The following is a 14,187-nucleotide window of genomic DNA, read 5'->3' as shown; positions in this document are numbered from 1 at the left end:
CCCCAGCCCAGCCCGTCTAATGCTACACATTCGCGAAGGGTAGTCCCCCCACTGCTCCACGTTCGTGAAGGGTAGTCCCCCGCCTGCTCCACGTTCGCGTCCTGTGCCTCGTGTTCGCATAGGGTATTCTCCCCTAGTCCCAATTTTCCTATTGTGATCGTGGTTGGACATACGCGATCGCATACAAGTCTACACCGGACACCAGGTGAAGCAAACACCAGATTTTTTCTAAGTCTAAAACATCCGTAGCCTATCTGAAACTCACCTGAGCCCTCGGGGCTACAAATCAAACATGCACACAAGTCCTAAAATATCATACGAACTTGTTCGCGCGATCAAATCATCAAAATAACACCTAGAACTATGAATTGAACACCAAATCGAATAAAATTTTCAAGAAAGCTTTAAAATCTCTATTTTCACAACCGGACGTCCAAATCACGTCAAAGCAACTCCGTTTCTCACCAAATTTCGTAGACAATTCCTAAATATCCTAATAAACCTGTACCAGACTTTGGAACCAAAATACAAGCCGGATACCAACATGATCAAACATTAACCAAATTCTTAAAGCCATTAGATTTCAGTCTTTCAATCAACAAAAATTTATATCTCGAGCTAGGGACCTCGGAATTCGATTTCGGGCATACGCCCAAGTCCCATATTTCATTACGGACCTGCCGGGATCGTTAAAACACGGGTTTGGATCCGTTTACTCAAACGTTAACCAAAGTCAGCTAAAATCAACTTTTAAGGCAAAAATTATTATTTTTATCAACTGTAAACATAAAAGCTTTCTGAAAACATGCCGGACCGTGCAAGCAAATCGAGGAGGGTAAAAATGAGATTTTTAATGCTTTAGCGCGCAGAATCGAAATCTAAAACATAAGATGACCTTTTGGGTCATCACAAACTTCATATTTAAGTTTCTAGACATAGCCTTTCAATGAGGAGTTGTCATATTTCAATCCCACAAAAATAGTTTAAGGTCGAGGTTTTAATAGATCAATTTCGACCCTGACTTTAGCCACACTAGGCCTAGTCCTACCTCTTGTAGCCATGTCCATTTCAAAGAAGTTCCCATAGAGCTAACAACTTGTTTGACATAATTCCAAGTATGCATGTGCAAAGGAAGACCAAATAAAAAGACCCATACCAGCAATAGGTAGGTCTTCTTCAGGATTGAAGTCGGGAGACCACTTCGGAAGCCACACCTCCTGGCCGTTGATTTCAATAACTCGTCTATACCAGACCATATTGAAGTCGTCTTCATTGGTAAAATCAAGGAAAATATTATAATTGTGGTAAACTACGATCTTGGTAGAGCCCTTAAGAGAAATCCGTTCCTTAAATTTGGACCTTAGTCGATCAATTTGAGGTCTTGGTTTGAGGAATCTACCAAATCGTAAGCTTGCATTTGGCAGCCATGATACCGTAATAGTCTGTAGCCTTAAAAAGAACAGCTGGCATTCCATTTTGCATAGTTTGCTTAGTAATCACCGATTCTCGTTCATAGCGATTTGGGGTCACAGTTGAACTTGGTGTTGATGTCACTTTTGTTTCATAGGGAGAGATTTCCATTAATAGCATCTATATTTGGATTCTCCGTAGTGGTGTGAGCATTTGACATTCTAGACGCATCGGTATGACGCTGTCCGGAGGGTCCATTTAGAAGGAGCATGAGTATCACTCGTGAAATTGGGTATTTATTGGGGTTTTTTTTTGGTCTGTAGTACTTTTCCTAAGTATCCATTGCCACTGTTCCTTTCATAACTGTGCACTCATACAAAGTGGAGATAGGCTTTTGGACATCTATTAAGAACCAAGTGCTTTTTCTTTATCTTTGACATTATGTTTTTTGTCTTTCACATTTTTTAATTGTTTGCTTGGTAATATTGAGCACGTTAGTGAATTACCGTGCTCAGCCATCGGAATGGCCAGAGGAAGGCCGACGAAGAAGCAAAATAACAAAGCAGTAGTGGTCATTGAAGCCATTGCTAAAAGGATCGGTGTAACAACAACATGCAGCGATGGTGAAGCCGTAGAAGAAGTGACAGAATGGCCAAATCTACCAAATCGAAGAAGTGGACCTAACAGACTTGTAATCCCGAGCGGATTTATGCAGATGAGAAACAACCAGACAAAAGGAACTCCTCAATCCATGGTGCATGTATATGTATGTGGAAATCAAACTCAATAGGAACTGATAAAATAGGGAGACGATAAGGAGAAGGACATGCAGCAGATAAAGGAGGAAACATAAGCTAAAAGGCCGGAGAATAAGACATGGGCAAACCTAGTGGGAAATAATCGATTTGGACTACGAGGTATGAATCTTAGCTTTGTAGCTCCAATTGTTCAAAATGGGGAAACAATTGTGGAACTAGCAAAAAATGAAGTAGAAAAGGAAACAGAGAAATGGAGGAATGCTTTGATTTTGTATGTTGTAGGTAATACACCTACGATTGGAGCTCTGGAGAGATTCATTGTAAGCCAGTGGAATTTTGTAGCTAAGCCAATGATATTTTACCATAATGAGGGGTATTTTGTGATAAAATTCAATAATATGGAGGATAGAGATGCTATTCTGTATTCTAGACCTCATACAATTGGAAACAAACCTATAATCACAAAAATTTGGACACCAGAGTTTAATTTCAAAGATGAAATCCTGAAAACTATTCTACTATGGGTCACCTTGCCAAACCTCCCGTCGAATTGTTGGAGTGCAGACTCATTGAGTAGAATTGGGAGTGGTTTAGAGGTCCCTTTGTATGATGATGAGTGCACGACTAAAACGGAAAGAATATCATATGCTATAATCCTTATTGAAATGGATGTAACAGTTCCATTACCATAAGCTATTAAGGTGCAGGACCCAAATGGTAGGAAATTCAGTAAGAGTGGAGTATATATGGAAGCCTGAGTATTGTGGCAAATGTTTGATGATTGGTCACTGTTGCAATGAGACAAGGCAGCAGAAAAATGTCAAAGTAATGAAGAAAAAATGTACAGAATAAATATGGTAAGTAAAAGAGGCAGCAGGGCAAAAACAGAAAAAAATGAAAGAGAAAGAGAATCCAACAAATACTGAAAGCCAGTTAGTAGCAGAAAACAATGAAGGATGGAAGGCAGTAAAAGGGAAATCAGCAGCAAAGCCAATACATGTGCCAGATGAAGGTAGGATGAGCATAACAAATGGTTTTAATGTGCTGAATAAGCAGAATGAATTTGATCAACATTATGACCAAGGTAGAATAGTTGAAAGAGGGCAGAGTAGTAGAGGTGAGAATACTAGGGTTGTGCAGAATCTGTTCCAACAAGAATGAAGTTAGTAGTCTGGAATATAAGGAGTCTAAATAAGACCTTTAAGTAAAAGGAGTTATGTAGGTTTATTAGTATAAATAAAATTAGCATTATGGCTATTTTTGAACATAGAACAAATGAAGAAAAAGGGAAATAGATCATGAAGAAAATTGCAGCATGTTGGAATTATATTACAAACTATGATGAGAATGGGAAAGGTAAGATATGGGTAATATGAGATCCAAACAATATCCAATTCACTGAGTTGGGGAATAGTAGTCAGCTGATACATGGGAAGGTGGAAACTGGTGCATGCAAAATACAATTCTATTTCACAGTAGTGTATGGGCTCCACACTGTTGAGGATAGGAAAGTATTATGGTAGGAGCTAGAGAGGTTCAAGTATGGAGTTGATGGGCTTGGATAGCAATGGGGGATTATAATGTAGTGCTGGGGGTTGAAGATAGGAAGAGTGATAACCCAGTGCAAGAAGTAGAAATAAGGGATTTTAGGGAATTCATGCTTAATAATAACATGAATGAACTAAAATATATAGGAAGGAAGTTCACATGGACAAATAATCATGTGTGGAGTAAGATTGATAGAGTCATTGTCAATGCAGAGTGGATGACAACAATGAAGCAAATGGAAATAATTGTGATGAAACCATTTATATCTGATCACACACCAGTATGCCTTCATCTGGAGGAAGCAAGGAAGGAGGGGCCTAAACTATATAGATTCTATAACTATGTAGCTAAGCTGCCAGAATTTCTAACAGTGGTGAAACAAGCATGGAATACAACTACAAAGAGGGCAAGGAATGGAAAAAGTGTGGCAGAAACTTAAAGCAGTAAAACAGGAAATGAAGAAGATGCACACAAGAAAATTTAAAAATGTTAGAGAGACAGTTCAATTAATAAGGAGACAACTTCAGGATACACAAGAACAAATGCATGATCCAAACTATCAAACAGGTTTGGCTGATATAGAGAAGGAACTAAGAGGCAAATTGGAAAAATGGGCAATGATATATGAGAGCACAATGAGGCAAAAGTCTAGATCAAAATGGTTGAAACTGGGGGATTCAAATAGTGCTTACTTCTATGCATGTTTGGAAAATAGGACTTCTATGAACCATATCAAATCCCTTGTTGATCAGGATGGAAAGCTATTACAGAATGATCAAGAGGTGCAACAGGAAATTGTAGGGTTCTACAAGAACTTACTAGGAGATGCAACAGAACAAATGCCAATGATTAATCCAACAATAATGAAGAATGGAGCAATACTGACAAGAGAACAACAACTGAAGCTAATAGAACCAATCACCACAGATGAGATATGTAATGTTGTGAACAACATAGATGATAACAAAGCCCCAGGCTGTGATGGTTTCAATGCTTGTTTCTTTAAGAAAGCATGGTCAGTTGTAGGAGAAGAAATAATCAAAGCAACAAAGCAGTTCTTTGACACTGGAGAGATCTACAAGCCTATAAACTACACTGCTGTGACATTGATCCCAAAAGTTAAAAATCCTAGTTCAATCAAGGAATATAGGCATATATCTTGTTGTACTGTCTTATACAAGATAATATCAAAGGTGATCACTACAAGATTGCAGAAGATTATGGAGAATCTCATAGACATAAGCCAGGCTGCCTTTGTACCAGGCAGAGTCATCTTTGATAACATCATCCTAAGTTATGAATTGGTGAAGGGCAATGGAAGAAAGGGTATTACTCCAAGGTATATGATCAAGCTAGATATGCAAAAGGCATATGATTCTCTGGAATGTGTTTCTTAAAGCAGATATTGATAGCAATGAACTTCCCTGCCAGATTTGTGGAATGGATCATGAACTGTCTCTCTACTGTCTCATATTCTATTCTGATTAATGGGAGTCCAAGTTGTCCTTTTCAATCTAGGGAGGGTCTTAGACAAAGGGATCCACTATCTCCTTATTTGTTTGTCATAGCAATGGACTATCTCAGCATGTTACTCAGAACTCTGAAGAACTAGCCAGATTTTAACTATCATCCAAGATGTGAAAAGCTGCAAATTATTCAGCTGGGATTTGCTAATGATCTATTGCTATTCTGTAGGGGTGATGAAGTTTCCATCCGCATGTTATATAACTTATTTATGGAATTCTCAAAGGTGTCAGGTCTAACTGCAAATAAGAGTAAGAGTTCCATATATTTTGGTGGTGTAAATCCAACAATGCAGCAAAAGGTCATGGATGATCTGGGGTTTTCAAAAGGAGAGTTGCCTATAAGGTACCTAGGAGTCCCACTGAGCACAAAAAGGATGTCATTTATTCAATTCCAGCCATTCCTGGACAGGATGCTTGATAGAATAACATCTTGGACTGCCAAATTTCTCTCATATGCTGGCAGAATACAGTTAATAAAAAGTGTGCTGATATCTATCCAAATATACTGGTCTCAAATATTTGTATTCCCTAAGAAGGTAATTCATCTCATTGAAGCCATATGCAGGAAATTCCTATGGTCTGGGGGAGTTGAGGTGACAAAAAAAGCTCTAGTGGCATGGGATAAACTATGTCAACCAAAAGCAAGGGGGGCTGGAATATGTTAAATGTTGAGTTGTGGAATAAAGCTGCAATATGTAAGCTGCTATAGAACTTAGCTCAAAAAAAAGGATAAACTCTGGGTGGTATGGATTCATACTTATTATGAAAAAGGAAAGCATGTAAAACACATAGAAACTAAGCAAGCTTCATGGTTGGTACAGAAGATCTTGAAGGCAAAACTATACATGACTGATGCTGGGGCAAACTTGGATGAGATACTTGACAAGAAGAACATAACCATCAACTACATATACAAGATGTTGAAACAGGATCACCAGAAGATGCCTTGGAGGAAGCTGATATGTAACAATGGAGGTATGCCAAAGTGGATTTTTATTCTGTATGTGGCAATAATGGGAAAACTGGATACAAGAGATACATTAGGAAGATGGGGAATAACAAATGATCTACTATGTCCTATATGCAACGAAGAAGAGGAAAGCATGAAACACTTATTTTTCAAGTGTACATACACAACAACAATATGGGAGAAACTACTGCAGTGGATGAATGTTAATAGACGACCGATAGAATGGAGTCAAGAAATAGAATGGGCATGCAACAACGTTCGAGGCAGATCAGCAAATGCAGAGATCTACAGAATAGCATTAGCAAGTTGTGTCTATTATGTATGGCAGGAGAGGAATCATAGAATTTTCAGAACTCAACTGAGACTAGCAGGAGTACTGATGAAGCAGATTATACAAATGGTTTGTGGAAGGGGATATACATTATCAAGATTGAGAAGAAGATTAGAAGAGTTAAATTTCTACCCTTAAACGCAATTGTTAGCTCGTAGTTAGTAGGTAGGAAAATAGAAGTATAGGAAAAACTAATTCTAGGAAGATGTCCAGAATTAGTGTTTGTTTTTGCGCTGTAATTTCGTTCCTTGGTAATAAAATATGATAATTACCAAAAATATTGAGTATTTCATGTGATTTCTCCTAAGATATCGTTCTTTCCTTGTATTGTTTTCTTGCAACAGATACATGATCACATGGAAATTGGAATTGCCGAGCTGCCATGATATAGGAGCAAAATTTTAATTATTATAATCTCAATTATCATCATATCTATATTATTATAAAAGCATGAATATAATATCAGTATACAAAAATGATCTTATAATATTAAGCATAATAACTAATAATAAAAAAACATAACCGAAATTTTAGATATTGGCCTTGTACTTCTATTAGTTTTAGGACATAAACATAACAAAAATAGCCCTAAAATATTAGTTGACTTCTTATATTATTAATGTACAAAAACGTAAAAGTAATTCAGTAATTGTAGAGTTCAAGTCAAATTGGTACATAGATACAAGTAGAATAAATTTCTACGTTCAATTTTACAAAGTTTGACGTTAACAGAAAGCCAACTCATATATATGTTTTATTATTAAATCAATTGCAACAGTAAAAAAAATGGGTTTATTATGCAAGGAAAAATAATAAGTTTTCGATAGCTTTTCAAGTAGGAGTACAAAATAAGATTTGTGATTGTTTTTGGTATTCCAAAAATAGTGTAGTAATAATTTTTAAAACCTTTTTTCTTTTTTCTTTTATTAAGTAACTCGGTTCCGACTTCCTAGAGTATTGTACAATAGTTTAAATAGTTAACTTTATTTGGATAGTACGCGGTCTTTTGAATAATAATGTATTAGCATTTATTTATTTATTATTTTTTATTTACTTATATATTTATTATAAATGTTCAAAACATATTTTTTAGACATTTCTCAATCAGGAATATGCTTATTTTTTATTTTACTTTTTATATTTTTGTTTGTGATTACTATATTTTACTATATTACTCTTAAATAGATAATGGGTGATTCGTACAATAGATTTGCATAAAAATCTTGAGAAAAACCATTGTTCATACAACTTGTTAAAGTACACAACTAACTAACTTGAAGATCTTATTTAACTTTCTTAAAATTAAGAAAATTCATCAATTAATAAATTTTTGTCTAATCACTCTTCCTTTTCTTTTCCTTGCGGGTTTTGGGTTAATATTTTGTTGTACGACTTCAATTATAAGTGATCTCCTCTTAATTTACATGGCAAAGAAAAGATATGCTCAATATTAGTTCCAAAGTTTTAAAGAGAAAAAGAATCCGGATTATTTAGGCCAGGAAACAAATAGAAAACGGAAGATGGAAAACAAAAAAAAAAGTAACACTTTATATCATATGTTATGTAAGCTGATTTTTATGTTTAAAAGATAACTTTATTTCTTATAATTTTTTTTTTCTGTTGGATGGATTATAATATATAAAAGTTTAGTCGCTACGAAGTTGAACCAAAATTCACAACTCACTAATGATATAACAAAATAGATTACAAGCTAAAAGCGTTCTAATATGATGCAAATAATGAACAACCACATTGATTATTTTGAGAGAAAAAAACAGAACTAATATATGTAGATACATGAGTAATAACCAATATTTGGACATACTAAACTATTTCATGCATGAGCATGTACACTTATGTAAGAGACACATGATTGAAGTTTAATCAGGAGTTCAATCTAGAGATTGACTTATTAGCTAATGACTTTTTATCTTTGTATTCTTCATTATTAATGTATCTTAATATAAAGAAATATGACTTTTATGTACCTGAATCATTAATACTTAACTAAATTAAAGTAAATCATCCAATCACCAAAAAATGTTAAAGTATTGTTGCATACTATAAGCGATTTACTACTTTAATTGCATAATTATGTCATTTTAGCTATTACTTTCAGAAAAGTATGTGATAATATTTGATATAAAATATTTGTGCATCGCACGAACGTAGAGACTAGTTATACTAAAAGTAGGAAGCTACTAACTTCAAAATTGAATTACGATAATATCCTTTAAAATTTGAGTTACAATTTTCTCCTTGAAAAAAAAACCTTTAATTAAATAATATTCAAATTTGATTAGAAGTTAGCCGATGATGTTGTAATACTTTAATGCTTCATCAAATCAATTCAATGAATTCAATGAGGTTTAGGCCATTCATATTTTCCTTCCACAAACGTTCTCATTTAATTATTTCCTCATAATTACCACGGAAACGTTTCTCCCTCTTCTCCATTTCTCTTGAATTCTTAATTTCCAAGAGCTTTAACAATACAAATTTGAATCATTAGGGAAAATCAGAAGGTAAAATAAAAAAGGATATCTGATAAGCATGTAAGCAACGAATGGAGAATTTGTTGAGTTTCACTCTTTATATTTTGTTTGTTTCATCTTCCATGGTAACCTCCTTTTTTACATTCTTTATTTATGTCAATGTAATTACCTTAGTTAATTGTTGTTTCTGTCTTTCATATTCAACATTAGTAACTTCTTTTCAAAATCTTTTCACATTCTTCACCACACACTATATAAGTGCACAATAAGGTATTTTTATCTCATTATCCTTTTTGTATTCTTTCGGCGAGATTTGCTTTTTTGGCAAAAGAGTATCTTCACGCACCAGTATCTACAACGGGTATATATGTTTCAATTATTTTATGGTGTAAATATTGACTTTTTTTTTCCAGTCCTTTTTGGATCATAGTTAGCAACCTATTATTCTTAGTTATGCGATTTTCTTAAAAAGTTCTAAAGTTAAACAGAGTACTAAATGTGAAAATCCTCTAGAAAGTCTGGAGCATCATAAGTTAATATGGAGAATATTTAGGACCGTAGAAAACCTTTATATTGTCATGTTATGTTCAAATAGCTTATGATGCAATTGTAGACTTCGCTTAGGTCCTTTTTGGATCAGAGCTAATTGACTATTGGTAATGTTTGTTGCGAATTATTTAGTATTATTATTGTTATGTTATATTTAATTAGCTTCTGCTGTAGCTGTAGACTTCGCTTAAGTACTTTTGGATCAAAGCTAATTAACCACTATAGTACTTAGTGCAGAATATGTTTGTTGCAAATTATTTGGTATTATCACGATTTGTTTGTCCTAATTCCAATGCCTTATTATTTTGATGAGTGTTAAATTCACCATCTTCATTAATATTTAATGTTGATATTAACGATGATTGTGTATATACTGTTTAAGTATTCTTCATAGCTACATCCTTCTTGTGAGACAAGTAATAGCTAATACAATCCTTTTTTTTCTTCCTTTTTTTTTATTTTTTATTGTAGTGCTATTATTATTTGCTTGTTTTATTTTGATTTTGGTGATTTTGTAGCATTTCTTTCATCTTCACCAGTTATAATATTTTTGTACTATAGCTTTTTAAATATTCTTAGTTATACTCTATAAAGGTGCACGACAAGTTTCTATGGTGGAAAAATTGAGCACACACAAAACATTTGCGGTTCCTACTTTCGTGTTGTTGTTACATATTTTATTCATAAATTTTATCATCTTTTATCTTTTCTTTAATATGAAAATGTTTACTTAAAAACTTATGAGACAATATATAAATTCTCATCGAAAATTAATTTGTGTGAATCATTCTCTAATCTACATAAAAAAATCAAACTATCAACATTTGACATGCGATAGGCGTGTTAAAATTACATACTATTGTATTTATGCAATTCAACTAATATTCTTCATTCAAATTCACAGACGAAAGAGCTCATAATTTTGAATCGGATAAAGGGTACATGTACGTGCAATTATGATTTATAAATATAAATTACATTTATTGATTTCAATAATTATTATGTATATCTTTCACAATTAACTACTATTTCTATGCAGTTGTACACCATAACATTGATGTTGATTTTTTAGTGATCCTAGGGAAGACATATGTTGATCGAATTTCTCTACAACTTCGACAAAATTCTACTTTTATTCGATAACAACTATTTGACATATACACAACTGTGAAAAAGAGGAGGCTACAGTTTCTTAAACATAAGGCACAAAGTTTAAGACAAGTAGCACTTGCTACCATAGCCGATGTTGCTCATATTGATGTATAAAGTATGTGGTGTTGAAGCATAGTAGGCTCACTATTAATTAGTTTTGAGCTTATATTTTTCTTCTTTTAAATTTGTTTAACTCATTGCACACTAATTCTAAGAATATCCACATTGCTTTAAAATATTTATACTAAAATATCTAATACAAGTAACTTTTTCTAAAGCAACAAGGTAAGTGGTCCCCAAATTGGGTAGAAAACACTATCATTTGCTGACCCTTCATTTTGTCGTTTAATTTATCACTTTGATGTCTTCTTGATTGGCCTATTAGCACATGGAGATCGGGTTTATAACCTATTATAAATTTTTTAAGTAATGAGACTATTTTTACGGGGAGTCGGTAAGAAATAACTCAGTAAATTGATAAATAAAATACATGAGATCTTTGTAGAATATTTTTTTATTCAAATTGTAAAGTTCATGATAGATTATTTTCTCTATGGTGGGGTGGTGAATTTATATATAGGACACACTAATCAGAGGCGTATCTAGGATTTGAAGTGACAAGTGTCATAATTTCCTTTAATGTATAATCAGGAATTATGTCGATTTCTTTTTATATTCGTGGCTATTAAAGAACCTTCATTACTTGTGGTCTTTAATTATCCATTCCACACCTATCTTTACTTTTTCATCTATTAGGTACGGTATCCTTGTAAATGATCCCGTGGATGTTTACCCTTGCCTTCTCTAATCTTCACTCTGCTTTATTGTTTTGACTCTTATGCCACATGTCAGCATATCATTAAACCACGCGGCGAGTGTACTTTTCCACCAATACAGATAGTCTCCCCACTTTCTGAATATTCGGAAAGTGGTGAATTTATTTATGGCGAAAATATCTTGCCGCCTTCAGAAGCGAAGAGACGTATGTCTCGTCCATTTAATGCTCGAGACACGTATCTTAACATGGTCGGTTCCATAGTTTTACGGTGGCTTTTTAGGGTTTCTGCGGCTGTGTCAGTTTGACGACGGTTTATAATGAAGTTTTATTCTTATAAATGTTGCATCTCGTATCTTCCAAAACTTCTCCTACTCTCTTTCATTTTTTAAGCCTTCTTTGCAACTCTCATTTTATCTTCATACTTCTGCTGTTCCTAACAATGGATTCACAATGTCTAAACCCTTCTTCATCTTCTGAACCTCGTCGGGCTATTGTTGTTGATGTACTCCTTTCTATTACTGCTCTGGCTAGAAGTAGGAATAGAGGTAGTGGACTTTGTAGCCTGGGTTCCATATCGAGCTGAAGTACCACCTCTTTCCAGAAAAATCTTTCTAAACCTACTTCTTCCTCCGAAGCTAAATCTACATCCACCCCTAAATCTTATTCTAAAGCTAGATATCAAAACGAACCATTGCCTGAATCTTTAGTTTTAGAGATTATTCCTCAAGAATTTTCTTTTAAATGTGACCGTGAAGCATGAAAGAAAATAGTTTCTTCCCTAGAACAACTTAACCCTGTTGATTAGTTTCCTTCTCTTATCACATCTGGTATTGTTCCTCCCGTACGCCGAGAATGTTATTGAAAATCTAATTTCCCAATCACAGCCCGTAGTGCCAATGACCGAATAACCACTTATCGTGAGGGTTATTTATTTATCTATACTTATCCTATCACCTTAGGATTCAAACCACCAATTAACCCATTGATTATTAAATTATGCCATTATTTCAATATTTGTTTCGGACAAAGAGGCCCGATAATATGGAGGGAGATAGCATGTCTTTGCTATTTATTGGGTTTAGTTTCTGTCCCTTTCTTTTTTTGTCATCTCCTCCATCTGTATTCCCCAAAGCTTTTCTGCAAGGGTATTTTCACACTCACAGCAAGCAGCAAACAAGTCTTTATCAGACTTGATGATGATCGTGACCGAGGTTGGTATGCTCGGATTGGGACTACCCTGACCCGTGTCTTAGTAGGGGAAGAAAATATACCCTTTCTCGAGAAGTGGAATTTCACACGTGAGTATTCCCTTTACGTCTTCACTATACTATTATTCCTTTCTTAAAATACTAATTTCTTGTTCGTATTTCCTTATTTTCCAGCAATCATGGAAGTTTTCAGTGAACTTCCCGACTTTCCTGATTAGGTATAAAGAATGTTATTTGTTGCTCCTGTGGAGCAAAAGATTTTGGAAGTTCATATACTAAAAGTTTGGATGGAAAGTTAAAACACACGGTCACCGTAAAATTTTCCCTTTTCCTTCTTATTTTGACATCTCTTTCAACTGTCAGGATTTGGAATCCGCAAAATTCGTCCTGATCCCGCTCCTACAGTTAGACTTGATGTCAACACTGCTCAGGAGCGGATATTAAATGTGTCCTCAAAGAGGAAAAATAAAGAATCATGTGCCTTTGATGAAGAGGAAGAATATGAAGGCTCCTTAGTGAAGAGGCCTAGAGTCTGGAGGCATGTCATTCTGGATGATGAATCCAACTCCCCTCAGAACTAGCCTTTCCACTTAGTTGACGAGCCTGAAGATGTCCCTTTGGGAATTTCAGAGGATGAAGATGCTAATTCTACCTTGAACCCTCCTGCAAGTCCTTTTGAGAGGCTATTTGCTTGGGGATTTGAGGGTGAAGAAGAAGAGTTTGGCTTCATTTCTAAGGAACTACCTCTTACAACCCTTCCTATGAGCCCCGTTGCTCCCACTGATGCTCCTGCTGATGTTACTGTTGCTATCCCTGCAGATGAAGCTGGTCCTTCCTCTAGGAATAGTATGAAACAAGTTATGATTGAAGTCCCCGAGGGCATGAGCTTGCTGAAGAAATCTAACTAACCCGTGGTTTGGTTGAAAAATCGGCCTCCTCGAAAGGAAAAAAACTTGATTCCCACTCTTCTATCACTCTAATAAATGATGTAATTCATTCTGCTCTCAAGGTATGTCTTTCCTCTCTTACATTTTTTTACTTATACTTTCTTTAAGTTTATAACACTTTCCCCCTTCATTTTTGCAGATCCACTTAATAGGTATGGAGCTGATGAAGAGAGTAGCTTGGACTGAGCAGTAGGTTGCAGAATTGAGCACGGAAGTCGATAATTGGAACGAGCAATTTGAGAGCCTCTAGTTAGAGGAGGATGTTTTGGCAGGTGAATAAGAGACTTTAGAGCAGCAAATTTGGATTACTACTACTGAGTTAGTAGTAATAAAAGCTTCTGCTAATCAGGAAAAAAAGGATAAAGCCAGGATGGAGACCACGTTTGCCGAGCAACATTCAAGGGCTACTGAGGAGATCTAGATTTTGAAAGAACTTCTGAATAAAAAAAGTGTACGCTGGTGAGTTGGTCCAAATAATGAATCAAGCCCAAGAAGATCTTCGCACCTTATCCAAC

At 34.9% G+C, this 14,187-nt stretch overlaps 2 protein-coding genes across 2 annotated transcripts; both read left to right on the top strand.

Moving 5' to 3' along the window:
• Nucleotides 1-2,329: 2,329 nt before the first annotated feature.
• LOC104244604 (uncharacterized) lies at nt 2,330-2,860 on the top strand. The gene has a single exon (XM_009800061.1). The coding sequence runs from the start codon at nt 2,330-2,332 to the stop codon at nt 2,858-2,860; it is 531 nt and encodes a 176-aa protein (XP_009798363.1).
• An 875-nt stretch (nt 2,861-3,735) lies between these two features.
• Nucleotides 3,736-4,155, top strand: LOC138872106 (uncharacterized). Its single transcript, XM_070150130.1, has one exon. It carries the CDS (start codon nt 3,736-3,738, stop codon nt 4,153-4,155), a length of 420 nt encoding a protein of 139 aa, XP_070006231.1.
• The last annotated feature ends 10,032 nt before the right edge of the window (nt 4,156-14,187 follow it).

Source organism: Nicotiana sylvestris, chromosome 1, assembly GCF_000393655.2.
Source record: "Nicotiana sylvestris chromosome 1, ASM39365v2, whole genome shotgun sequence".
In the NCBI taxonomy this organism is placed as follows: Eukaryota; Viridiplantae; Streptophyta; class Magnoliopsida; order Solanales; family Solanaceae; genus Nicotiana; species Nicotiana sylvestris.
Note: the sequence above shows the minus strand (reverse complement) of the source record. Positions and strands in the feature narration are given on the sequence as shown.

Excerpts from the sequence above, each read along its gene's own strand:
- LOC138872106 (XM_070150130.1), top strand. The coding sequence starts at position 3,736 with ATGGGGGATTATAATGTAGTGCTGGGGGTTGAAGATAGGAAGAGTGAT.
- LOC104244604 (XM_009800061.1), top strand. The coding sequence starts at position 2,330 with ATGAATCTTAGCTTTGTAGCTCCAATTGTTCAAAATGGGGAAACAATT.